This window comes from Gopherus flavomarginatus, chromosome 1, assembly GCF_025201925.1.
Source record: "Gopherus flavomarginatus isolate rGopFla2 chromosome 1, rGopFla2.mat.asm, whole genome shotgun sequence".
Taxonomy (NCBI): domain Eukaryota; kingdom Metazoa; phylum Chordata; order Testudines; family Testudinidae; genus Gopherus; species Gopherus flavomarginatus.
Genome location: NC_066617.1, coordinates 372,858,751 through 372,885,136, shown reverse-complemented (window position 1 = coordinate 372,885,136; position 26,386 = coordinate 372,858,751). Strand labels below are relative to the sequence as shown.

Genomic DNA, 26,386 nt, shown 5'->3' with positions numbered 1-26,386 from the left:
TGACTTTCAGCCAGTGTGTAAAACAGAAGGTTTATTTATCAAAGGAACAGAGTGTAGAACAGAGCTTGTTAGCACAGAAATCAGTGACTTTCAGCAAACTCCATCTTGGGGGACCGTGGGCTGGACACCCCGGACTCCCCTCTCTCCAAGTCCCCCAGAGCAGACTGCCCAGCTTCCAGAGGCCTGACCTCTGACATGCCTGTTGCTCCTCCTCCTGTTGTTTGTCTCGCTTCCCAGGCAAAGTGTCTCTTGAGTGCATCCCCCTGTGACAGTTTGGATGACAGAGACCTCCTTGGGACTGCCACCTGATGAGCTGAAATTACCTCTGAGGCCATTACCCCTGCCAGCTTGGGACTCCAGAACCCTGCCTTGTTGTGCCAGATACGCCAGCCTGCTGCAACACAGGCCTGAGCCAGCCCCGCAAAGGTGCAGACTTTAACCAAATACAGTTCAGCAGTTTACCTTGCTAGCAACCTGACACTCATTTCCCAATGGGATCCAAACCCCAAATAAATCTGTTTTACTCTGTATAAAACTTACACAGGATAAACTCATACATTTTCCGCCCTCTATAACAGTGATAGAGAGATATGCACAGCTGTTTGCTCCCTAAACCTTGTCACTAAAAGCTGTGTGCTGTAGACAAGCCCTTATTCTCCTAACTCTAGACAGAGAAATAATACCTGCAAACAAATAGGATGATCATACTCAGTAGATGATAAACTTTGTAATGACACCTTACAAGAGACCTTTTTACCTAAAGCATATTCCAGTTACATCATATTTACATTTATAAGCATATATTCAAAAAACATATGGAGTGCAACATCACACGCCCTCTTTGGTCCCAGGTGAGGAAGGGCACCAGCCATCGCTTACGTGCAGGCATCTGGAGCCAGCTCACCTGGTCCTGAGGCCTTCAGCAAGTATCACCCAACCTTATTCCCACCACTTAGTCATTGGTGGAGTACAACAGGGAAACTGAGGCACACACAGTATTCATGCAAAAACGTAAGACTCAAATACGTTTGTGTACAACATAATAAGGAGGAAAAACCCACTTTGTCACAGGGGTTTACTAGTGCCTAAGGGCCCTGTAGCCTGACGTTCAAGACTTGTGGTCCCTGAACCCCAGACAGTAATGGAGGCAGAGTCAAACAGGTCCATGGTAGCCTTCTCTCCTGGCGCCCTTTACTGTTGCTGCCAATCAAGTCGCGCTGAGAAGACAAATTATCTGCCTCAGCCCCTCACTGACAGAAGCCATCAGGACAGCCCACCTGATGGGGAATCCCTAGGGGACATTACCCAGTGATAATCCTAGACGTGTAGGGCTGGAAGACACCTCACGGGTCATCTAGTCCAGTCCCCTACACTCCAGGCAAACATTTTCCTAAGTGGCTGCTGATTTAAAGGGTTTCAGGTTTGGATGCCAGGCCTTGGTCCCATTACTGATAAACGTTGGAGCGTTAAGCCCTCCCAATGCTTACAGCCAGAATGGCGAGTGACAGGGGTGGGAGTGGAGAGGATTGAATGGGGGCTCGGGGTTAAGGGGTGAGATGGGGCCTCAGGGGAAGGGGCTGTGTGAGAGTGGGGCTTCAGGGGGAGGGGTGGTGCAGGCAGCGGCTCAGGTAGAAGGAGTGAGGTGAGTTTTTAGAGGCAGGGCAAGTCTGAGCCTTGGGGAAAGGGGCAGTGCGGGGGGTCAGGGCACATTTCAGGCACTGGTGGCCCCCCCCTGCAGTTTTGGGAGTTTCCAACACTCTTGTTTGGATGCTGAGTTCAGTCATTCAGGGTCTGACCTTTCACAGCTGCTGAGCATCACCACTCCAGTGGTAGAGAGTAGGGGCTGTGAGAGCTCAGCACCTCTTGAAATCTAGGCTGAGGTGTGTCCCAGGGTGGGTGCTGCAGCAGGTCAACTCTGCACCTTGGTAGAGGAACATGGGGACCACCAGACTGGATGAGAGCCGTGTCCGTCGAGCCCAGTAGCCTGTCTCCAGCAGTGGCCAGCACTAGATGCTTCAGAAGAAGCTGTGAGAATCTCTCATGAGGGGACATGGGATAATCTTCCCCTCACACCCTGCATCCCATCCTTATCTCTAACAGAGATTGGCTTAAACCCCGAGCCATGGGGGTCACTCTCCCTTCCAAAATGTGTGTGGTCATCAGGTCTGGTAATTCTGGGTATTTTTGATAGATAAATATCCAATCGTTTTTTGAATCTTTCTAAAGTTTTGGCCTCAACAAAATCCTGCAGCAGTTAGTTCCACCATTTGCTTATTTGTTTTGTGGGAAAGCATTTCCTTGTATAGGTTTTTGTTTGCCATCTTTTACTTTCTTTCCATGTCCCTTGTACTAGTGCTACGAGAGGAAGAGCAGCTCCAGATTTCCCCTCTCTCTACCACCTACCATCTTACATAAACACAGAGCGAGACAAGGTGGGGGAGGGGATAACTTTTATTGGACCAACTTCTGGTGGGGAGAGCGACACCCTTTCGAGCTACATGGAGCAGTTTTTCAGCTCTGGGACAGGTACAGATAGTTTAGTGTGAGTAGTTTGCACCTATTCAAAGGGACCATTCAAAGGGATAAGGCCGACAGAAGTTGGTCCAGTGAAAGATATTCCCTCCCCTACCTTGTTTCTTTTATATCCTGGGACCCCTGAGTTTAAAAAGTAATTAAAAATCCTAGCTATTGGGCTTGCAAATTCATGTGCCAGTTCCTTTAATATTCTCTGATGGAAATTATCCTCCCCACACCCCCAATTTAGTCCCATTAAACTGTTTGAGTTTCACTTCCGCCTCGGAATGTGGTAATTTCTACCTCCATATCCTCATTCCCATTAGCCACCCTGCCACTACCTCTAAGATCTTCATTAGCTTTAGTAAAAACTGAGTCAACATTTTTGTTTAGGTGTGGGGCATATCTAGATTATCTTTAATCTCCACCCCATCCTCAGTGTTTAATGGTCCCACTTCTTTTTATTTAGATGGCTATAGAACCTTTGTGACAAAGTGGGACTGTTCTTAATGTTTTCTCTGAATAGTGTGGGTGCCTCAGTTTCCCCTATGCAGTTCTCAAGTATCTAGGTTGGGGGCTAAGGGTGTGTGATTGTTGCAAAGCCCTAGAGTGCAGATGTGATGCTGTCTGGACTGAAAATGGCAGACACTCTGTCTCCTGGCCTGAGTCCCTCCTCTACAAAGGTACCAGCTGAAGATGTAGGAGAACAAAGAGATTACGTGACCTCCTGGCCCGGGAAAGGGACAAAGGCAGAGGAGGGGCTGGAGAGTTTCAGTTTGGAGCTGGCTGGGAAAATGGAGGGGAGACCAGATGGGGCTTTGGCCTCCCTAGCCCCCCAGATGGACCTGACTGAGGGGGCCCTATTGTCTGTACCTGCAAGACCTGTCTTGGGCTGTGTTCCTGTCGGCTAATAAGCCTTCTGTTTTACTGGCTGGCTGAGAGTCCTGGTGAATTGCAGGAAGCCAGGGGTGCAGGGCCCTGACTCCCCCACACTTTGTGACAACTTTTTACTCTTGGGTTTAATTCCCTTTGCAAGGTCCAACTCGGTTTGATTTTTGGCAGTTCTCACTTTTCCCCTACACTTTCTGACCTCCAAGATGTAGCTTTCCTTGCTGATCCTTCCCATCTTCCATTCTTTGTTGGCTTTCTGCTTTTTCTCAATAACCTTTTTGAGATGTTTGCTCTTCCAGCTTGGTCTGCAAATCTTCCCTAGGAATATTTCCCCCTTTCTTGGCAGGCAGGCTTCAGACAGCTTCTGCAACTTTGACTTAAAGCAATTCCAAGCATGCTCCACATTCAGACCCTTGAGTTCTTTGGTCCTAGGGTCGTCCAGAGGATTCAGGGGGCCCGGGGCAAAGCAATTTTGGGGGCCCCTTCCATAAAAAAAAGTGGCAATACTATGGAATACTATATTTTTCATGGGGGCCCCTGTGGGGCCTGGGGCCTGGGGCAAAATGCCCCACTTGTCCCCTCCTCTAGGCAGCCCTGTTTGGTCCAGTCCACTTCCCTAACAAATTCTCTTAATTTATTAAAGTTAGCCCTTTTGAAATCAAGGACCCTAGTTGCAGATCTATTTTTTTTTATCCTTCCATTTAGTTTAAACTGAATTAGCTCTTGATCACTCGAACCAAGGTTGTGTTCTACAACCAGTTCTTCTATGAGGTTCTCACTACTCACCAATACCAAATCTAAAATTTTGTTGGTTCAGTGATTATTTGGTGAAGAAATCTGTCAGCTAACACATCCAGGGATATCTGCGTCCTACTATTCTTAATAGCACTAGTCCTCCAGTTTATATCAGGGAAGTTAAAGTCTCCCATACTCACACAATCCCCAGTAGTATTTATTTAATTAAAAACATTACAGAGGTCTCTCTCTATATCCAGATTGGATCCTGGGGGTCTGTAACACACACCAAGCACTAGACCAGGGGAGCCGCTAGTAGCTTTCTTCCCCAAAGTGATTTTGGCCCAGACAGACTGTCTCACCGATTTAATCACTGCTAATTTCTTTACAGTCTACCTCATCATTAATATATAGTGCTATTCCCCTGCCTTTGCCTCTAGTGCTGCACTCTCCTGTGTGAGATGGTGGGGGCCCAGTCTGGCACACGGTTTCCAAATGAGACCTCACCATCAATTGATTCAAAGACATTAGAATATTCTCCCTCCCATCCCTTATGGATCTGAACATCTTTGCTTTTATGCCCACAGCTGTGCATTGATGCCCAGGTTGCTCTCCTGAACTGATGCAGTTAGGTGAGGTGTACAGGGGGTTAGATTTTCCCTCCAGGTCGTTTTTCTTTGTATTGGCCTTGAATTTTATCTGCTGTTGTGCTGCCTATTCCCCTGTTTGGGTTTGGTCTTTCTGAAATTCCTCAGAGTCCTTTCTGGCCCTGGCTAACCTAAGTAATGTTGGCACCTGCAAAAGTAGCCCCCTTACTGCTCCTCTTCTTTCCACATCATTAATAAATACACTAAGAAAGCCAAGAGCTGGTCTGGAACCTTGCAGCCCCTACTGTTTACACATGCTTCTCAGTTCCAGATGAGAAATTAGTTAAATTGGAGAAGATGGGGATTAATACGAGAACTGACAGGTGGATAAGGAACTGGTTAAAAGGGAGTCTACAACAGGTCATACTGAAAGGCGAACTGTCAGGTAGGAGGGAGGTTACTAGTGGAGTTCCTCTGGGAGCGGTCTTGGGTCCAGCCTTACTTAACATTTGTATTACTGACTATCATAACCTTAGTCCCACATTTGGACCTTAGCGTCCAAAATATGGGGGTTAGCATGAAAACCTCCAAGCTTAGTTACCAGCTTGCACCTGGTACCTGCTGCCACCACCCAAAAAATTAGAGTGTTTTGGGGCACTCTGGTCCCTCTGAAAAACCTTCCCTGGGGACCCCAAGACCCAAATCCCTTGAGTCTCACAACAAAGGGAAATAATCCTTTTTCCCTTCCCCCCTCCAGGTGCTCCTGGAGAGATACACAGACACAAGCTCTGTGAAACTACACAGAGAGACTCCCCCTCTCTGTTCCCAATCCTGGAAACAAAAAGTACTTTCCTATTCCCCCAGAGGGAATGCAAAATTAGGCTAGCAATCCAACACACAGATCTCCCCTTGACTTTTTTCTCCCACCAATTCCCTGGTGAGTACAGACTCAATTTCCCTGAAGTAAAGAAAAACTCCAACAGGTCTTAAAAGAAAGCTTTATATAAAAAGAAAGAAAAATACAAATGGGCTCTCTGTATTAAGATGATACAATACAGGGTCGATTGCTTAAAAGAATATTGAATAAACAGCCTTATTCAAAAAGAATACAAATCACAGCACTCCAGTACTTATATTCATGCAAATACCAAAGAAAAGAAACCATAGAACTTACTATCTGATCTCTTTGTCCTTACACTTAGAAACAGAAAATTAGAAAGTAGAACTACTTCTCCAAAGCTCAGAGAAAGCAGGAAGCCAGACACAAAGACTCAGACACAAAATTCCCTCCACCCAAAGTTGAAAAAATCCGGTTTCCTGATTGGTCCTCTGGTCAGGTGCTTCAGGTGAAAGAGACATTAACCCTTAGCTATCTGTTTATGACACTGACTTTGGCACAAAAAGTGGGAATGTGCTAATAAAATTTGTAGATGCCACAAAGGTGGAAGGTATTGCCAATACGGAGGAGGACCGGAATTATCATACAAGGAGATCTGGATGACCTTGTGTAACCCTTCTTCCCCTCTGAATTGGCAGCAACAAGGGCCGGGTTCAGTATCCAGGGGTTCCGTTTCAGTAACACAATGCATAACCGGCTCGAGCCCCCACCCAGTGACCTGGGACACTCACATACCACATCCCCCTGGGCGCCTCTAGGAGGCATTACTTCCCCTCTCGCAAGCACGGAGTCTGAGTGTAGCAAAATCCTTTTAATAAAGGAAGGAAACAATGCGGCATCCCAGTGGAGAAACACCACAAACAGGATTATAACACAAACCATCAACAGCAAAAAAACCCAACCCCAGGTATGTTTGGCAATGTCCTTTTCCCCTTAGGGTCTTAAGTCCAATCACCCCAAAGTCCAACAACTCAAAAGTCTCTGGTCAGTGCCACCCCAGAATTTGAGAGTTTATCTGCAGAGTGTTACCCCCCCCCCAGCCTGGGTGGAAAGGGGGGGGAAGTCCACACCGGGTGTTAAGGGGCACCTTACGTGGGCCAGGGCCAACTGCTCCACCCCTCCATGGAGTTCTGCTGCAGCCTTCACCACGACCAGCTCCACCACACCAGCTGTGCCGCTCCTCCAGCTGTCCCTGCAAACCGCTTCACTCCACTCACTGTCCCATGGGCTGCTCCAACACGCCGCAAACTGCTCTGCTCTGCCAGCCGCTTAACAATAGGTCTTCAGGCTCCCCCACTAGTTAACACAGCACTCCCTGATCTCAGCTCAGTTCTATTAGTGATTTCAGCTCTTAGTAGGGGAGCCCTGGTGCTGGTGCACCATTGGCCCAACAGGAACTCAGCTCAGCAATCTCTAGATGGACTCCTAATAGAATCAAAAATTAGCTCTACTCTTTAACATTGGAGAGAGGAGGATGTGCAATTGGTGTTCCAGGCCCTCAAAAGGGGGCCCCTACCATTAGGTACACACACCAGTCCCCAACCTCTCTCAATTCAGGGGGTTTTGGAACCCATGCCCCATGTTTAGCAAGTATCACTCAAATGAGGTTGAGTCATTTCTGTCACAAAGCAGTTCCACAGCTCCCCATTCACACAATCAGGGTGACAAACTTTTTTTTTCCTCCTGCCCCAATAACAAAGAAATTGGGGATCCCAGAGCTATTAAAATCACCATCCCAAGCTGCTATGGGGTTATGCTAAGTGGGGGGTGGATGCCAATGCAGTTCCTGAAATTCTTTCCACACTCTCTACAGTTCACCACCAGATATCAGGGTAGGGCTCATCCTGCCTCTGCTTACATCCCTAACAGCCCAATAGCACCTTATTTCAATGTGACCAGTTTGGAATGTGAGGACGTGACTGTTCGCTTCCCAGGGTATGGCTACACTTGGAGATGTGCAGCGCTGGGAGTTACAGGTGTCTTCGTACAGCTGTGTAGGGACAGCACTGCACTGTGGCCACACTGACAGCTACCAGCGCTGCAATGTGGCCACATTTGCAGTGCTGTTGGGAGTGGTGCATTGTGGGCAGCTATCCCACAGAGCACCTCGTCCCATTTTGGCGCCGTGGGTTGTGGGAAGGGGACGGAAGGGTGTGGGTCATTCCGCTTCCTGTCCCAAGCCCCATGGTGCATCACTTCACATCCCAGCTGTTTGGCGCCGTTGTGAGTCTGCAGCGCCATTTCTGTGGGAAATGGAGCCCGAGCTCCTGAGGACTTTGCTGATGAATGGCGCCAGCACATCACGTTTGGCAGTTGAGCTATTCCTTCAGCTCCAAAGTGACAGTGAGGAGTCCGATGATGATATCGATTCGCCTGACGCGTGTGACAATAAATTGCTTGTGGCAGTAACGGACATGCTCAGCACCACGGAACGCCACCTTTGGGCTTGGGAAACAAGCACTGAGTGGTGGGATCACATCGTCCTGCAAGTCTGGGATGATGAGCAGTGGCTGCAGAACTTTCGGATGAGAAAAGCCACTTTCATGGGACGGTGTGCTGAGCTCGCCCCCACCCTGCGGCGCAAGGCTACGAGATTGAGAGCTGCCCTGTCAGTGGAGAAGCGGGTGGCTATTGCAATCTGGAAGCTGGCAACTCCAGACAGCTACCAATCGGTCGCGAACCAGTTTGGAGTGGGAAAGTCGACCGCTGGAATAGTGTTGATGCAAATTTGCAGGGCCATTAACCGCATCCTGCTAAGAAGAACCGTGACTCTGGGGAACGTGCAGGACATTCTAGATGGCTTTGCACAAATGGGTTTCCCTAACTGTGGAGGGGCAATAGATGGGACTCATATTCCTATTCTGGCACCACCTCACCTGGCATCTGAGTACATTAATTGGAAGGGGTATTTCTCTATGGTTCTCCAGGCACTTGTGGAGCACCAGGGGCGTTTCATTGACATTAACACAGGCTGGCCCAGAAAGGTGCATGATGCACGCATCTTTCGGAACAGTGGCCTGTTCAGGAAGCTGCAGGCCTGGACTTTTTTCCCAGACCACAAGATCACAGTAGGGGACATTGTGATCCTTGGAGACCCCGCTTACCCGTTAATGCCTTGGCTCATGAAACTGTATACAGGGAAGCTTGACAGGAGCAAGGACCAGTTCAACTACAGGCTGAGCCAGTGCAGAATGACTGTGGAGTGTGTTTTCAGCCGTTTAAAGGGATGCTGGAGATCTCTTCATGAGAAGTTAGACTTGGGGGAAAGCAGCATCCCTGCGGTTATATCTGCGTGCTGTACCCTCCATAATATTTGTGAAGGGAAGGGTGAAACATTCAGTGAGGAAAGGACCTCCGAGGTTCAACACCTGGATGCTGAATTTGCACAGCCAGAGAGCAGGGCTACTAGAGAGGCCTAGCACAGGGCTACAAGGATTAGGTATGCCTTAAGGGAGCAATTTGAGGCCGAAAGCCAACAGTAATGTTTGGTGCCTTGCATGGGAGTGAAGTGCAGTGGTTACAATGATTTGCAGTGCCTGTTTTTTCCTTGGGGTACAGTATTTTTCACTTTCTGCAATAATAAAAACTGTTTTAAAAGCCAAGAAATCATTTATTGAAAAGACAGTAAGTAAAAGGACAGGGGGGTAGGGTGGTGAACTGTACAGTCACAGGTTTGAATATGTCCTGCCTGGAGTGCTGTGCAATACCTGCTGCACTTCAGGATGAAAATGCTGCATGGTTATGGGGGTTGATTGCAGAGGGTAAGGGTCGTAGTTCTCAGGGCTGGTAGGTGAACGTACAGGTGTTGGGGGCAACTGGTGGTGGTAAGAATCTGGATGCTGGAGAAGGGGGTTTTGAGCTGACATTGGGGCACAAGGGAGAGAGCTTTGGGATGGGGGGGGGGCAGCACGGCAGTGCTCTGCCTGCATGGCTATGAGTGACTGCATACACTCCGTTTGGTGCGCCAGGAGGCTTATCAGCTGCTTTGTGCTTTTCTTCTTAGCCAATTCCTTTCTCCTGCTTTCTGTTTCCCTCCACTGCTGAATTTTTACTCTCCAGTTCTGCAGCCTCTTACTCTCTCTGGCAGACTGATTCATAACTGCTTTCAGCAAATCTTCTTTGCTTTTTCTTGGTTTCCTCCTCAGGTTCTGTAGCTTTTCAGCTGTCTGTGATAGGGATGGGGGATTACTGGTACTATTCAAGGACACTTAGAAAAAAAACAGAAATAGAAACATTTATTACAGAGGCTGCATTGTTTATAATCACAGTTAAGGAGTTTTTAGTCCCATTTGTAGCATCCTTTACACATAGCAAACATAGCACAGAGAGGCCACAGCAGCGAAGACATGGTGAGTAATGGGGAATGAGTGATTAATGAAACCATCTCGTTGCCGCGGCTCACCTGGGAAGGGCAACTGCTTGGGTCAAGGCTGCACTGGGGTTTCTGTGCATTGGGGAAGACAGAGGGCAGCTGGGGGGAAACTGCACTGAACACTACCCCTACATTTGCCACAGGAGTTACTCCTGAAAGCCATCTTGCTGCCGTGACTCACTTGGGAAGGGCAACTGCTTGGGTCAGGGCTGCACTGGGGTTTCTGTGCATTGGGGAAATCAGAGAGCTGGGCGGGGGGGCGGACCTGCACTGAACACTATCCCTACCTTTTCCACAGGATTTTATCCTGCCAGATATCTCGCTGCTGCGGGTCACCTGGGAAGAGCGAGAGGGTCTTCTCCAGCAATGTGGATTCCGCCCTGGCCCCTATGCAGCTTGCCTGTGTGCAGCAATGGTCCCCCTATGCCCCACGGCACATTGGCATGGACGCGTTAGCCTGACTGGGACAAGGACCACAGTGGCTCTCCCTATGAACTCGCGCAAGCGCATTGCCCACGCTCTGGCTGCAACTTTTGAAGAGATTTCAGAGGCCCATTACTGCGACGTGATAGACCACATCAATGGGCTATTCCACATCTAGTCATGCATGCATGCAGCCCTAACCCCCCTCCTCTTGAAACATTTCCATCCTTAAAATAAAAGCTGCTTTCCGGGAACCCGCTCCTCTGCTTGTCCTTCACCAACAAGTTCCAGCTGCTGTGACTGGCTAGCTTCCTCCTGGCTTGAGAAGAGCTCCTGGCTGCATGCCTCCTGGGACTCCGGGGTGTCTCCCCTCATCCCAGTACCCTCACTCTCAGTTTCCTCTACCCCCTCCCCCTCCTCTCCCTGCTCTGAACTGTCCATCGTGGTCCTCGGATTGGCAGTGGGGTCACCCCCAAGTATTGCATCCAGCTCCTTGTAAAAACGGCAGGTCGTGGGGGCAGCACCTGAGCGGCGGTTTCCCTCGTGGGCTTTGCAATAGGCACTCCGCAGCTCCTTCACTTTAACCCTGCACTGCACCGCATCCCGTTCATGGCCCCTTTCCAGCCTGGACTTTGATATCTGCCTTTAGGTATCATAATTCCTACGGCTGGAGCACAGCTGTGACTGCACAGCTTCCTCCCCAAAAACGCTGACGAGGTCCAGCAGCTCACCAGTGCTCCATGCTGGGGCTCGTTTGGTGCGTGGAGGCATGGTCACTGATGATTGATAGATTGATTACACTCCACACCTGGCTGAGCAAACAGGAAGGGGATTTTTAAAATTCCCAGGGCATTTAAAGGGCAGGTCACCTGAGCCCAGGGCAGTGGAGTGCGAAACGATGAGCAGAGTGGCTGAAAAGTGAGATACCTCCTAATACCCTGGAGGCCAATAACAGCGCTTTTGCTGGCCACACTTGATGAGCAGCGCTGCATCACCAGCGCTGGAATTGTTACACCCCAAGCAGACCAGGTGTACAGCCAACGCTGCAGCCAGGGAGTTGCAGCGCTGTATGTGCCTTGCAAGTGTGGACACAGAGTAAGTTGCAGGGCTGTAAACCCACCACCAGCGCTGCAACTCTCCAGTGTAGCCAAGCCCCCAGTTTATGGCTGCCTCTGCTGCTTAGCCAAATGCCTCAGACTATCCCAGTGAGAAAAGGCCCTTACACAGGCGAACTGTGGTTTTGAGTCTTTCTTTTTATACCCCTGTAACTAGCTAAGTGATAAACATACACCTAAGTTCTTAAAGTGTAGGCCTTTGCAGACAGGCCTGAATATCTATACCCTAACAGGGAGTTGGAGCCCAGGGTCGGTGCCCACTGCCATGTGGGACAAAGCCTGGAGCTGGGTGCTGGAGTCCTGGGCTGCATGGCCAGAACCACGGGTCAGTGTCCACATCCATGGGCAGCACCCTCTGCTGCGCACCCGGGGATCGGTGCACACTTGGGCCTGAGGATCGGTGCACATCAGGGATCAGTGACTGCTGCCACATGCCCGGGGATCGGAGCCTGGGGCCAGTGCCTGCTGCTGCACACCTGGGGATCGGCACACACCAGGGATTAGCGGCTGCTGCCACATGCCCGGGGATCGGAGCCTGGGGCCAGTGCCTGCTGCTGCACTCCTGGGGATCAGTGCACACTTGGGCCCAGGGATCGGCGCACACCAGGGATCAGCGGCTGCTGCTACATGCCCAGGGATCGGAGCCTGGGGCCAGTGCCTGCTGCTGCACACCCAAGGCTGGGGATCAGTGCCTGGGGCCAGCAGCCAGGAGCATGCACCTGGGGTTGGTGTCCGGGGCCAGGGGCGGCCATGGAGGTCAGTGCCTGGGGCCAGTGCCAAGTGGCCAGAAGTGGGAATAGGAGCCTGCCGCCTTGTGGCCAGGAGTTGGAGCCTGAACTGAAGCCCCATGGCCGAATGCCAGGACCCCATGTCCAGAGCTGGGGGTCAGCGTCCAAAACCCTGCAGGCAGAGCTGGGTGTTGGCACCTGAAGGCCCATGGCTGGAGCCATGGTCCACGCAGCCACTGAGTCCTGCCACTGGAGCCCACCTCCCGACCACCCCCGGGCAGCAGCCCAAGGCTCATTGTCCCCGGCCCCCCAGGTGGAGAACTCACCGTGCTCCTGCAGCTCTGTGCCCACCTGTCTCCAGGGGCCGCGCAGGGCAGCGCATCCAGGAGGAACAGGAAGGGAGGGGAGAGGGGCCGATGCTTTGCCTGCCCCCCATCACCACTGAGGAAGCTGTCGTGGCTGAAGAGAAACCCCCCGGTGGCCACGTTTGCAGAACGTTGGCTCAGAGCATCTTTGAGAACTCACCACAGCGGCGCAGCTGGGCCCCTGCAGCATTTCAAGCTGAGCCCTGCCCGCAGCTCTGCCGCAGAGAACGACAGCTGCAGTAAGTGGGACATCCGTATCAAATCAACTCTTATAATCGGCTGCTCCTGGGTCCTATAGTCCGGACATTCACAGCTTAGCTCCTTGAAACCAGCTGATTTCTGCAAACCAGAACTGACCCAGTCCTGGGGTCCTTATGGAGTTAATGGAAGTGTTGCCTGAGTGAAGGCCTCGGGATTTCGGGTGTAGAATATTACAGGGTCTGAGTAGATTTACTCTGAACAGTCACATTAACCTAGAACGGCCCAGTCCAGAGCCCACTGAGTTCAACAGCAAGACCCCAGTGACGTCCGTGGGAGTGGATCAGGGTAACCCGGCGACCTCTTCCCAACACCAAACCTCAGCGCAGTCACAGGAGTGTATCTCAGCGCCCCGGCTCCCATCCTGCCCCTGCAGTCAGAGTTATGCACCCCCATTCTAGCCAACTCCAGCTCAACATTTCCTAGGTTTCATGTGTTTCCATTCGCTCCTTCACAGATTCAATCCACGCAAATGACTCACCAGGCTCCGGCCCCAGCTGGGGAGGAGGAATCTCTCCCTGTGACCGGGTCGGGGAGCTGCAGGCGGCAGGGAAACCGCACTGACCAGGGCTGAGGTACAGGGATATTTATACTGCTGCCCTGGGAATCCCAGGGGGGACTCAGAGCCAGCACGGAGCCCCAGGGACCTGCCTCTGTGACTGGCTCAGGTGGGGAAAAGCAGCAGAGAATTAACCCTTTCCTCCTCTGACTTGTTTGATCTGATTATTTCTCCTTTTGCACGTTATTTAGAAAAGTCCTTGTGACACTGAGGCCCTGGCAAACAGTTCCCTGTTCTTTGCAAACAGCTCATATCTCAGGCCTAACAAACCCTCTACACCACACACAAGCCTTACGGAATATTTACCCATAAAGAGTAGCATGTAAGATGTGTGCAGAAAGCTTGTAACTCGTCAAACTTCATAACCATTGTAAAAGGCATGTCTGGGTAATAATAAAGGAATAACATATTGCTATTGACAGTGAGTTTTATGGACTTGGAGCAGATGTTAGTCACCAGGGCATAGTGTGTCTTGGTGATGTCCCTTCCAGGAGGATGTTGTCACTGCATCCTGGTTAGCCAGGAATGTTATGCCAGGCTCAGTTCTCCAGCCTTGCTCCACTCCAAGATTGTCAATGGAAAATCATAAGAGACAACTGCAGACAATCAACACCACTTGGAGGTAAATGAAGGAACATTACAACAGACAGAATTGTTCTGTCTACAGGGGTGAAAATAATAATAAATTCTTATCGGTACGTGGACAGACTCTGGGCCCCAGAAGAGCCTCCCCCAGTCAGCGCTCCCTGGCCTCCACTGTCCAGACTCCAGCAATGATTTAAAAGGAACCAGGTGCCAGGAGAGAAGAGTTACCAGAGTTAATGACCACATACATTTTGGAAGGGAGAGTGACCCCCATGGATCGAGGTTTAAGCCAATCTCTGTTAGAAATAAGGATGGGACGCAGGGTGTGAGGGGAAGATTACCCCATATCCCCCTCATGAGAGATTCTCACAGCTTCTTCTGGCATCCGGTGCTGGCCACTGCTGGGGACAGGCTACTGGGCTAGCTGGACCCGGCTCTCATCCAGTCTGGTGGTTTCCAGGTTCCCCAACCAAGGTGCAAGGTTAACCTACTGCACAGCATCTATGTTCTGTGAGAATTGATGTTTAACAACAGATGGAGCTGGAACTTTCCAAAAACGAGCTGCTGATTTGGGAGCCCCCAACCTAGGACACACCTCAGCCAAGATTTCAAGAGGTGCTGAGCTCTCACAGCTCCCACTCTCTGCCACTGGCGTGGCGGGTGCTCAGCAGCTGTGAAAAACCAGACCCTGGATGACACAAGCTCAGCATCCAAACAGGAGTGGCGGATAGAGATGCCAACTTTCCGATTGCAGAAAACTGAACACCCTTGCATTGCCCCTCCCCTTCTCCGAGGCCCTGCCCCCTGCTCCCTCCAACCCTGCTCCCTCCCTCACTTGCTCTCCCCCACCCTTGCTCATACTCTCAGGGGGTTGGAGGTGCAGGAGGAGGTGAGGACTCCGGCTGAGAGTGCAAGATCCGAGGAGGGGCCAGGAAGGAGGAGTTTGGAGTATGGGAGGGGTCTCTGGGCTGAGGAAGGGGACTGGGGTGCAGGACAAGTTTTGGGGTGCAGGTGGTGCTTACCTCAGATGGCTCCTGGAAGCAGCCTGCGTGTCTCTCTGGCTCCTAGGCAGAGGCTCAGCCAGGAGACGCTGAATAGTGCGTGCTGTCCCAGTCCAGAGGAGCCACCCCTGCAGATCCCATTGGCCACAGTTCCCTGCCTATGGTAGCTGTGGGGCTGGCACTTGGGGTGAGGAGAACCCTGGGAGCCCCGTGGACACCCCCCGCCTGTGGCCTGACATGCTGGCTGCTTCTGGAAGCCCCTCAGAGCCAGGGTAGGCAGGGAGCCTGGCTTAACCCCGCTGCACCACCATCCAGATTTTTAACGGCCCGGTCAGAGTTGCTGATTGCATCTGTCAGCGAGGGGCTGAGTCAGAGAATTTCTCTTCTCAGCGCATATTTGATCGGCGGCAATAGTAAAGGGTGCCAGGAGAGAAGGCTGCCATGGGCCTGTTTGACTCTGCCTCCATTCCTGTCTGGGTGTCAGGGACCACAGGTTTTGAATATCAGTCTATATGGCCCTTAGGCACTAGGACACACCTGTGACAATGTTGGTTTTTCCTCCTTATTATGTTGTATGCAAGCTTATTTGGGTCTTACAATTTTGCATGAATACTGTGTGTGCCTCGGTTTCTCTGAGTGTGGCACCAATGCCTAGGTGGTGGGAATAAGGGTGTGAGACTTTTCTGCTGAGGCCCTTGGGGCCAAGTGAGGCGGCTCCAGCTGCCTGCACATAGCAATGGCCTGTGCCCTTCATCACCTGAGACCCAGGAGCAGGAAGCAACCAGGTGACACTTTGCCTGGGAAGGGAGACAAAGAGCAGGAGGAGGAGCAATGTGCACATTGGAAGTTGGGCGGGTGGAATCAGGGAAGTCCGTTGTCATGGATTTGGAGAGAGGGGAGTCTGGGGTGTCCGGCCCAGGGTCCCTCCAAGATGGACTTTGCTGAAAGTCACTGATTTCTATGCTAACAAGCTCTGTTCTACATTCTGTTCCTTCTACAAATACACCTTCTGTTTTACACGCTGGCTGAGAGTCACGGCTGACTGCAGAGTGGGAGTGCAGGGCCCTCTGGCTTCCCAACAAATTCCTCCTTCACCATGGGGGGTTTCACCATGACTCGGATGATGCACGGGTTGGCGGCAATGACTGGGCAGGTGTAACGATGCTGGTTCTGGTGGGACCCAACTGAGATTGCCAATGTAGGACAAATTGCTTAAAGCAGGACAGTTACAGCCCAAGACTGGGGATTTTACACCTCTAAGGCAAACCAAACCAGCCAGACAGAGAGGACTTTGGTTTCACCCCACTGGCTCACCACAAATCACACAAGCAATTCTCTTCGACATTCCAGTTTCCCAGTCTCACCACCAGTGCCACTCGTTATGGGGACAAATGGTTATGAAAACCAACAGCCCAGTAAAATAATAAAGGTTCTCCCAATCCCAAAGGACCAAGCCCCAGACCCAGGTCAATATACAAATCAGATCCTACCCACAAATCATGCTGTTGCCAAACCTTTAGAATCTAAAATCTAAAGGTTTATTCATAAAGGAAAAACGATACAGATGAGAGCTAGAATTGGTTAAATGGAATCAATTACATACAATGATGGCAAAGTTCTTAGTTCAGGTTTGTAGTAGTGATAGAATAAACTGCAGGTTCAAATCAAGTCTCTGATGGGTCATCAGTCCTTTGTTCAGAGTTTCCATTTGTAGCAAAGTCCCCCCAGAGGTAAGAAGCAGGACTGAAGACAAGATGGAGATGAGGCATCAGCCTTTTATAGGCTTTTCCAGGTGTAAGAACCTCTTAGTTCTTAGTGTGGAAAATTACAGCAAAAGGGAGTCTGGAGTCACATGGGGAAGTCCCTGCATACTTTGCTGAGTTACAAGGCCTATCTGCCTTCTCTCAATGGGTCAACTGTATAGCTGATGGTCCTTAAAGGGCCATCAAGCAGGCTAGGCAGAGCTGAGACCAATTTTTCTGGGGTGTCACCCTGAAGCACAGCATAAGTTTGAACTACAGACAGTATAGAGCCAGTATTCATAACTTCAGCTATAAAAATGATACACACATATAGACAGCATAATCATAACCAGCAAACCCTAACCTCTCCATAGACCCCTTACACGACAATCTTTATACAATAGTTTCTACAAATACATAACAGTGGGCGCAACACTGACCTATACATTATGTCAATAACATCACAGCAGGCTATGGTGTTCTCTCCTCTGTCAGCCATGCTTAGGGAGGCTCAGCGAGGGCCCAGGAGAGCCAGAGTGCGGGGGCGTCATGGTACAATTCCCCACTCTGAACGTTAGCGGCCAAAAGATGGGGTACCAGCATGAATTCCTCTAAGGTCGATTACCAGCTTAGTAGTTGTAGCGCTGCCACCAACCAGGAATTCCAGTGCCTGGTACACTCTGGTCCCCCCAAAACCTTGCCAGGGGACCCCCAAGACCCAGACCCTCTGGATCTTAACACAAGGAAAGTAAACCCTTTCCCTCACCGATTGCCTCTCCCAGACTTCCCCTCCCTGGGTTACCCTGGAAGATCACTGTGTTTCAAACTCCTTGAATCTTAAAACAGAGAGGAAAATCCACCTTCCCCTCTCCTTCTCTCTCCCCCTCCCAGACTCTCCCTGAGAGAGAAAGGAACCCTAACACAGAGAGAAATTAACCTTTCTCTCCCCCTTCCCTCCTTTCTCCCCACCAATTCCCTGGTGGATCCAGACCCAGTCCCCTGGGATCTCACACCAGAATAAAAAAAACAATCAGGTTCTTAAACAAGAAAAGCTTTTAATTAAAGAAAGAAAAAACAGTAAAAATTATCTTTGTAAATTTAAGATGGAATATGTTACAGGGTCTTTCAGCTATAGACACTGGGAATACCCTCCCAGCCTAAGTATACAAGTACAAATTAAAATCCTTTCAGCAAAATACAGATTTGAACTCCTTCCAGCCAAATACACATTTGCAAATAAAGAAAACAAACATATGCCTAACTCGCTTTATTTACCGAGTACTTACTATTCTGGATCTATAAGAACCTGTATCACGGAGATTGGAGAGAAACCTGGTTGCACGTCTGGTCCCTCTGAGCCCCCAGAGAGAACAACAACCAAATCTAACAGCACACACAGAAACTTCCCTCCCTCAAGATTTGAAATTATCCTGTCCCCTTATCAGTCCTCTGCTCAGGTGACAGCCAGGCTCACTGATGCTGTTAACCCTTTCTAGGCAAAGGAGATATGAAGTAATTTTGTTCTATTAACTCTTTACTATCCGTTTATGACAAGGGGGCTGGGTTTGCTTCACTGTGGTGAAATTTTTAGTATTGTTTTTGCTGTTGTGATCATAGATCCATGGGTAGGGGGAAGCAGGAGAGGGGAACTGACCTCCCCCTGCCATGCAAATGCCAGAATCCAGGCCCAAATCATTCATACCAGCTGCCACCTCTCTACTCCGAAGGCACCAGCTCCCTCCTGCCCCTCCTGCTTCTCCAGCAGTTCACCGCACTGCTCCCCGTCTGGGCTGACTGTGACATCACCGATGATGTCTTTGTGAGCAGCAACAGCACTGGCAGCCCCTACCTCCCTGCTCCCTGAAATGGACAGACCCAAGAAAGATGCTGATCCATCGGGGAGGGTTCAGAGAAGGGCCATGAGAATGAATAAAGAATTAGAAACCCTGCCTGACAGTGATAGGCTCAAAGAGCCCAATCGGTTTAGTTTAACAAGGAGAAAGTTAAGTCTGTTCCTAGTGTGTAAGTACCTACGCAGGGCACACACATATAACAACAGGCTAGACAGGTCTCACACAATCCAGTGCTAGAAGTAGAAGCTGGACACATTCAGACCGGGAATAAAGCGGAGATTTCTAACAGCGAGAGGAAATAACCATTGGAACAATTTATAAGGGTTGTGGTGGATTCTCTATCACTGACCATTGTTCAATCAAGATGGGACGTTTTTCTAAAATTTCTGCTCTGGCAGTTATTTGGGAGCAGGTCTCCAGCCTGTGAGATGCAGGGGATCAGACTGGATGAGCACTTCAGGCCTTGGAATTAGTGAATTGGTGAATAATGGGAATGTGAACCCAGCAATGGGACAGTTCCTCTGGTCAGATTCTGCTTTGCCTTGGTGTGATGTCTAGTTTGTAAGCTCCTCAGTACAGGGATCACGTCTCAGTTTGGGAAGTGCCAGGCACAGGCCTTTGGGCCCCACTGGAAACAAGATTAAAAATAATATGCAGCTGTTTCATCAGTGAATCTCAAAGCAGTCTATAAAGGATGTCAGTGTAATTATTCCCATTTTAAAGAAGAGGAAACTGAGTTACAGGGAGACAAAGTGATTGGCCCAAGGTTCTCCAGCAGGGTGGTGGCAGAGTGTGGGAATAGAATGCAGATCTCCTGAGTCCCACCCCATATTCACAGCCTGTATGGATGTCATCCAGGGTCTCCATCTCCCTGCCATGCAGATACTTTACCCTGGGGTTACAGGACTGGCTTGGGGAGAAAGGAAGGATCCTTTTCTCTTGTCCTTCAGTGATGTACAGTGAGAGCAAGAGGCAACGAACCTAGAGTTGGTGTGTAACAGGGTCTGTAACTAACTCTTTACCTGCCTCCTTCTTCCCGATCCAGAGGGGCCCCCCAGCCCCAACCAGAAGCTACTGGAAAAATGGAAAAATTAAACAGATTGTGAACTTCCATTTCATTGAGGTACAAACCTCCGTCGGGGGAGGTCCAGGACGATTGGAAAAAAGCAAACATAGTGCCCATCTTTAAAAAAGGGAAGAAGGAGAATCCAGGGAACTACAGACAAGTCAGCCTCCCTCAGTCCCTGGAAAAATCATGGAGCAGGTCCTCAAGGAATCCATGTTGAAGCACTTGGAGGAAAGGAAGGTGATCAGGAATAGTCAGCATAGATTCACCAAGAGCAAGTCATGCCTGACCAACCTGATTGTCTTCTATGACGAGTTAACTGGCTCTGTGGATATGGGGAAGGCGGTGACATGATGTATCTTGACTTAGGCAAAGCTTTGATACAGTCAGTCCTGGGGCCGGTTTTGTTCAACATCTTCATTATTGATCTGGATGGTGGGATGAATTGCACCTCAGCAAGTTTACAGATGACACTAAACTGAGGGAGAGAGGTAGATGTGCTGGATGGTAGGGATAGGGACCAGAGTGACCTGGACAAATTGGAGGTGGTGGAATCTGCATCCTTAGAGTTTTTAAAGGCCCATTCCATTGCTTCACCACCCTCCTAGTGAAATAGTGTTAGTCCAACCCCCTGCTCAAAGCAGTACCAACTAAACTATCCCAGTGTTTCCTAATATCCAACCTAGACCTCCTCCACTGCAACTTGAGACCATTCTTTCTTGATTTATCATCTGCCACCACTTAGAACAGTCTAGATCCATCCTTTTTGGTACTCCCTTCGGGTAGTTGACAGCTAATCACACACACCCGTTCTATTCTCCCTCTCTCTCTCCCACAGTCGGGGAGACCAGAGACCATGTGTCAATGAGTCCCTCGCCCGGTGCACCAGGCCACAGCACCCCTGACCTCTCTCCCACCCAGCCACTCCCTCAAAGCCATGAATGTAGGGAATTAGGGGTTGGACTAGATAACCTCCTGAGGTCTCTTCCAACCCTAATATTCTATGATTCTATGAGACCTGCTCCCATCCTGCCCCCACTCCCCAGCCTGGCTCCACACTTGCAGACTGGGTAACCCCCAGACAGGATCCCTCCATCCCAACCTATCACCCCCCTCAAACCAACTCTGCCTAAAGAAATTTCATCATCTGCAAAGTGAGCTGGATAAGTTGATGGAGGGGATGGTATAATGAGATTGCCTACAATGGCTTATGGCCCATCTGGGACTGCTAGCACCAAGTATCTCCAATGGCTTAAAAAGATAAACGCAATATCAGTTAGCAGATAGCAGTTTTCAGGTATCTAAAAGGGTGTCATCAGGAGGAGGGAGAAAACTTGTTCACCTCAACCTCTAAGGATAGAGCAAGAAGCAATGGGCTTAAACTGCAGCAAGGGAGATTTAGGTTGGACATTAGGAAAAAGTTCCTAACTGTCAGGGTGGTTAAACACTGGAATAAATTGCCTAGGGAGGTTGTGGAATCTCCATCTCTGGAGCTATTTAAGAGTAGGTTAGATAAATATATATCAGGGCTGGTCTAGACAGTATTTGGTCCTGCCATGAGGGCAGGGGACTGGACTCGATGACCTCTCGAGGTCCCTTCCAGTCCTAGAGTCTATGAATCTATGACTCTATAAAAATGTCAGGGAAGAGTTAACACGGTATTGGGCAGGGAAATGACGCCTCACGAAGCTACTGAATTCTTTAGGGCATCAACAAGAATGTGGAGAACAGTGATCCAGTAGCTATAGTGCACTTGGACTTTCAGAAAGCCTTTGACAAGGTCCCTTCCCGAAGGCTCTTAGGCAAAGTAAGCTGTCATGGGATAAGACGGAAGGCCTCCTTGTGGATCAGTAACTGGTTAAAATATAGGAAACAAAGGGGAATAAATGGTCCATTTTCACAATGGAGTGAGGTAATCAATGGGTTCCCCCAAGGATCTGTACTGTGACCAGTGCTGTTCAACACATTCCTTAATGATACAGAAAGGGGAATGAACAGTGAAGTGGCAAAGTTTGGAGAGGATACAAAATTATTTAAGATAGTTAAATCTAAAGCTAACTGAACAGTTACAGAGGAATCTCACAAAACTGGATGACTAAGCAATGAAATGGCCAATGAAATTCAGCATTGATAATTGGAAAGTATTGCTCACTGGAATAAATCATCCTAACTACACATATATGAGGATGGGGTCTAAATTAGCTATTACCACTCAATAAAGAGATCGTAGAGTCACTGTGGACAGTTCTCTGAAAACTTCTGCTCTCGGCACAGCAGTGGTCACAAAGGCAAATAGACTGTTAAGAACCATTAGGAAATGGAGAGAAAATGTCATATTGCCAGCGTATAAATCCGTGGTACGCCCACACCTTGAGTAGTATGCCCAGTTCTAGTAGCCGCGTCTCAAAAAGGATATAGTGTAACTCGAAAAGTTTCAGAATAGGGCAACAAAAATGATGAAGGGTATAGAATGGCTTTGTCAAGGTATTTTTCCCCACTTTGAACTTTAGTGTCCAAAAAGTGGAGACCTGAATGGACCCTTCTAAGCTTAATTCCTAGCTTAGATCTGATAGCGCTGTCACCAGCCAAAACATAGTGTTTGGCACACTTTCTGTTCCCCTAAAACCTACCCTGGGGAACCCAAGACCCAAACCCCTTGAGTCTTAAAACAAGAAGAAATAAACCATCCCCCCCTCCTTCTCCCCTCCCAGACTTTCCCCTCAGTGGGTTACCCTGAGAGGCTACACTGATCCAAACTCCTTGGATCTTAAAACAGAGAGGAATTAACCTTCCCCCCGTCCTGTCCCCCACAACAATCCCTGCTGAGTTCAGACCCAATCCCCTTGGGTCTAAACAAGGGAAAAATATCAATCAGGTTCTTATAAAAGAAAGCTTTTAATTAAAGAAAAAAAAAGTAAAAATTATCTCTGTAAAATCAGGATGGAAAATGTTTACAGGATATTCAGCTCATATAGACTAGAGGGACTTCCCCCCCGACCCCAGCCTGAGATTCAAGTTACAGCAAACAGAGGTAAAAATCCTTCCAGCAAAGTACACATTCACAAGTTAAGAAAACAAACATAAGACTAATCTGCCTTTTCTAGCTAGTACTTACTATTTTTTAACATGAGAGACTGTTTCAGAAAGGTTGGAGAAACCTGAGGTGCATGTCTGGTCCCTCTTAGCCCCAAGAGCAAACAACGAACAAAACAAACAGCACAAACAAAGACTTCCCTCCACCGAGATTTGAAAGTATCTTGTCCCCCCATTGGTCCTCTGGTCAGGTGTCAGCCAGGTTCACTGAGCTTCTTAACCCTTTATAGGTAAAAGAGACATTAACCCTTAACCATCTGTTTATGACACCATATGAGGAGAGAGTAAAATGGCTTCGACCGTTCAGCTTAGAAAAGAGACAACTAAGGGGGGATATAACAGAGGTCTATAAAATCATGACTGGTGCGGAGAAAGTGAATAAAGAAATTTTATTTACTTTTCCACACAATGCAAAAACCAAGGGATAATTGACAAAATAATAGGCAGCAGATTTAATTCAAACAAGAGGACATATTTTTTCATGGAACACTGCTAACCTGTGGAACTCATTGCCAGGGGGTGTTGTGACGGCCAGAAGATAAAAAAGAATTAGATAAGTAAATGGAAGATAGGTCCATCAATGGTTATAAGCCAAGCTGGTCAGTGATGCAAGCCCATGCTGCTGCTGTCCCAAAACCTCTGACCACCAGAAGCCAGGATGGGCCGAGAGGGATAGATCACTTGATGATTGTCCTGTTCTGTTCACCCCCCTGAAGCACCTGGCACTGACCGCTGCGGAGCTTTGCCCTGACCCAGTAGATACTGTTCTCATGTTCTTATGAGACATTTCTTCTCAAAATCTGCAGAAATGGAAGGTGGGAATAAAATGATAATAGATTGCCACAGTTTTTCTGCTGGATGTTGTGTGACGTTAGCAGGAGGCCAAACAAGCCTCCAAGCCCCAGGAGGAGTCAGCATGTTCTCCTCAGCAGCAAAATGTTCCTTAAGCACAGAGTAAGAAACAGCTAAACACACACACCCGTTCTATTCTCTCTTTCTGTCTCCCACAGTCAGGGGGACCAGAGATCACGTGTAAAAGAGTCCCTCGCCCAGTGCACCAGGCCACAGTGCCCCTGACCTCTCTCCTACCCAGCCACTCCCAAAAAGCCATGAGTGTAGGGAAGAGAGCAAGATCAGCCTGGGGAAACCGGGCCAATCCATGGGAATGTGCCTTAAGGCAGCCAAACACAAAGTCCTTGGGACAAAGGCCTTGGCTGCAGAATGGAGGACTGAGGCCAGCAGAGCTGTGACCTTGAGAATAGTTTAGGAAGTTTGAGGAGGAAAGAAACTAACCCAAGGTGACACAGCAGGTCAGTGGCAGAAACAACACTAGCGCCCCTTTATCCCAGTGTGCAGCCCAGGGCACTTCCCACTTGCCCATGGCATGGCCCCCTTGACTGCTGCATTCCTTAATGATCCGGAAAAGAGTCCAGTTCAGATGGAGCTAGTCAGAGAGGAGATACACACACCGTGCTCCCTCTCTCTCTCATGGTGATTTTTACATTTCTTCTTCCATGTTTTGCTGTTTCCTTTCAACCTAGAACAAGACTCATTCGATCTGGCTGTCTTTTCTGGCAGTGCGCAGTGCTGTTGCAGCCATGTAAGTTGCAGGATATTAGAGCAACAAAGTGGGGGAGGTGATGTCTTTCATTGGATCAACTTCTGTTGGTGAGAGAGATCAGCTTTCAAGCTTACACAGTGTAAGTACATAGTAAAAACACGTGTATAGTTCCAGTGAAAACTTGGCTTTAACTTCCAATGCCAAAAGCATTTTCTGTTGACTCCTTTAGCTTAGCAGGGAGCTTCTGCTGATGCATCGATAAAAGAAGTTGATCACCCGTTTCAGGATCCCTTTTGTTGTCACCCCATAAACGATGGGGTTTAACATGGGGGGAATGAGCACATAGAGGTTGGCCAGTAGGTTGAGAATATAACCTGGGATGACGTGCCCAAATTGGTGTGCAAAATAAGAGAAAACAGCCGGCACGTAGAACATCAGTATAACACAGACATGAGAGCCACAGGTGCGGAGAGTCTTGAGCCGGGCTTCCTTGGAGGGGAGCCGGAAGACGGTCCTGAGGATCAACCCATATGATACAGCAATGAGCACAACATCTAAACCAATTACTAAGATAGCCACAGCTACACCATACCAGATGTGGACTCTGATGTTGTTGCAGGCCAGCCTGGCTATGATCATATGCTCACAATAAGTATGAGGCAGGAGGTTGGTTCTGCAGAATTTCAGCTGCTTCATGACAACGATGAGGGGAAAAATGATTAAGAAACTTCTTGTGACAACTGCCAGCCCCATCTTCCCGATCACAGACTTGGTTAGTATGATGGTGTATCTCAGGGGGTCGCAGATGGCAATGTACCGATCAAATGCCATGGCCAGCAGGATGGCTGACTCGGCAATGAAACTGACATGAATGAAAAACATCTGGGTCAGGCAAGCAGCAAAAGAAATTTCCCCCGCTCTGAACCAGAATATAGCCAGCATCTTGGGCACCGTAGTGGTAGATAACAGCAGATCAACAGTGGCCAGCATGGACACAAATAGATACATGGGCTCATGGAGACTTTGTTCTGTTAGTATGATGAATATTAGGAGAGAGTTCCCAAAAAGTATCACAACGTACATTAGACAGAACGGGATGGCGATCCAGACATGAGACTCTTCCGTACCCGGGATGCCAGTCAGAATGTAAGTTACAGGATAAAAGAAGGTGTGATTGTCAGCTGGCATCATGTACCATCACTTGGGTCTTCTATTCAGTTTCCTGTAACTAACAGCAAAAGAGAAAATCAGTGAGAACTCGCGTGTCAGCTAGGACTGGAATCATAGATGCCATCAAAACTTCATTGTGTGACAGCTGCCTGTCATGTGGGACCGTAAATCCAGAAACACATTTGTGCTGCGGAACTGTAGTAGGAAGAGAGGCTGAGACATAAGCCCTTGTGTCAGAGGCCTAGTATGAGGTGTGAGGCCTGAGCTAAACTAATCAAAGCCTTGCTGATACAAAACAAAATTAGGCTGTGAGCTAGAGATAGGCCCTACTCACAGTATCTGGCAAGCACATGGCTGATATTTTAAAACCACACATTTCTAAGAGGTGCTGGGCACAGAGCACTCAGGCAAACTCATTCCAGATGGGTAGTACCAGAACATCTCCATACCAACACGTTCCCTAAAGATGAGAGGAACATGGTGACCCATTCTAAAGATATGGTCAGGATGAGAGTGTGACGGGTAGAGACGTACAATGTGATGGGTGGTAACCAGCTACGTCAGAGGGTGTCAATTTACTACGTTAGAGGGTCAGTATGTAACTTGTTTGTATTGATGTATGAAATGGAGCCTCAAAGGGAATGTCTTTGTCTATCCTAATGAGGAATGGAAAGTCCCACTGTTCACTGAGCTGGTTCATTCTAATGTCCATACATGTATTAATTGTCCAGTAGAGTCTGCAGGATACCAGTATTATGCTTCATCGACAATAAACTTGGCTGAGTGCCTTTGTACCTTAACCGATCTTGTGGTCATTGGGTGGTTCGCTGGAGGTCTGCTGTGCAGCTGTCTGCACAGAGTTAGGACAGG

General features: G+C 49.0%; 1 protein-coding gene and 1 long non-coding RNA gene across 2 annotated transcripts; both read right to left on the bottom strand.

Moving 5' to 3' along the window:
• Positions 1–9,214: 9,214 nt before the first annotated feature.
• On the bottom strand, positions 9,215–10,434 carry LOC127040212 (uncharacterized). Its single transcript, XR_007771408.1, has 2 exons — positions 10,179–10,434; positions 9,215–10,027 (listed from the first exon to the last, which is right to left on the bottom strand). It is a non-coding gene; the product is annotated as an uncharacterized LOC127040212 (long non-coding RNA).
• A 14,137-nt stretch (positions 10,435–24,571) lies between these two features.
• LOC127047057 (olfactory receptor 52B2-like) lies at positions 24,572–25,537 on the bottom strand. The gene has a single exon (XM_050944970.1). It carries the CDS (start codon positions 25,535–25,537, stop codon positions 24,572–24,574), a length of 966 nt encoding a protein of 321 aa, XP_050800927.1.
• Between the last annotated feature and the right edge of the window lie 849 nt (positions 25,538–26,386).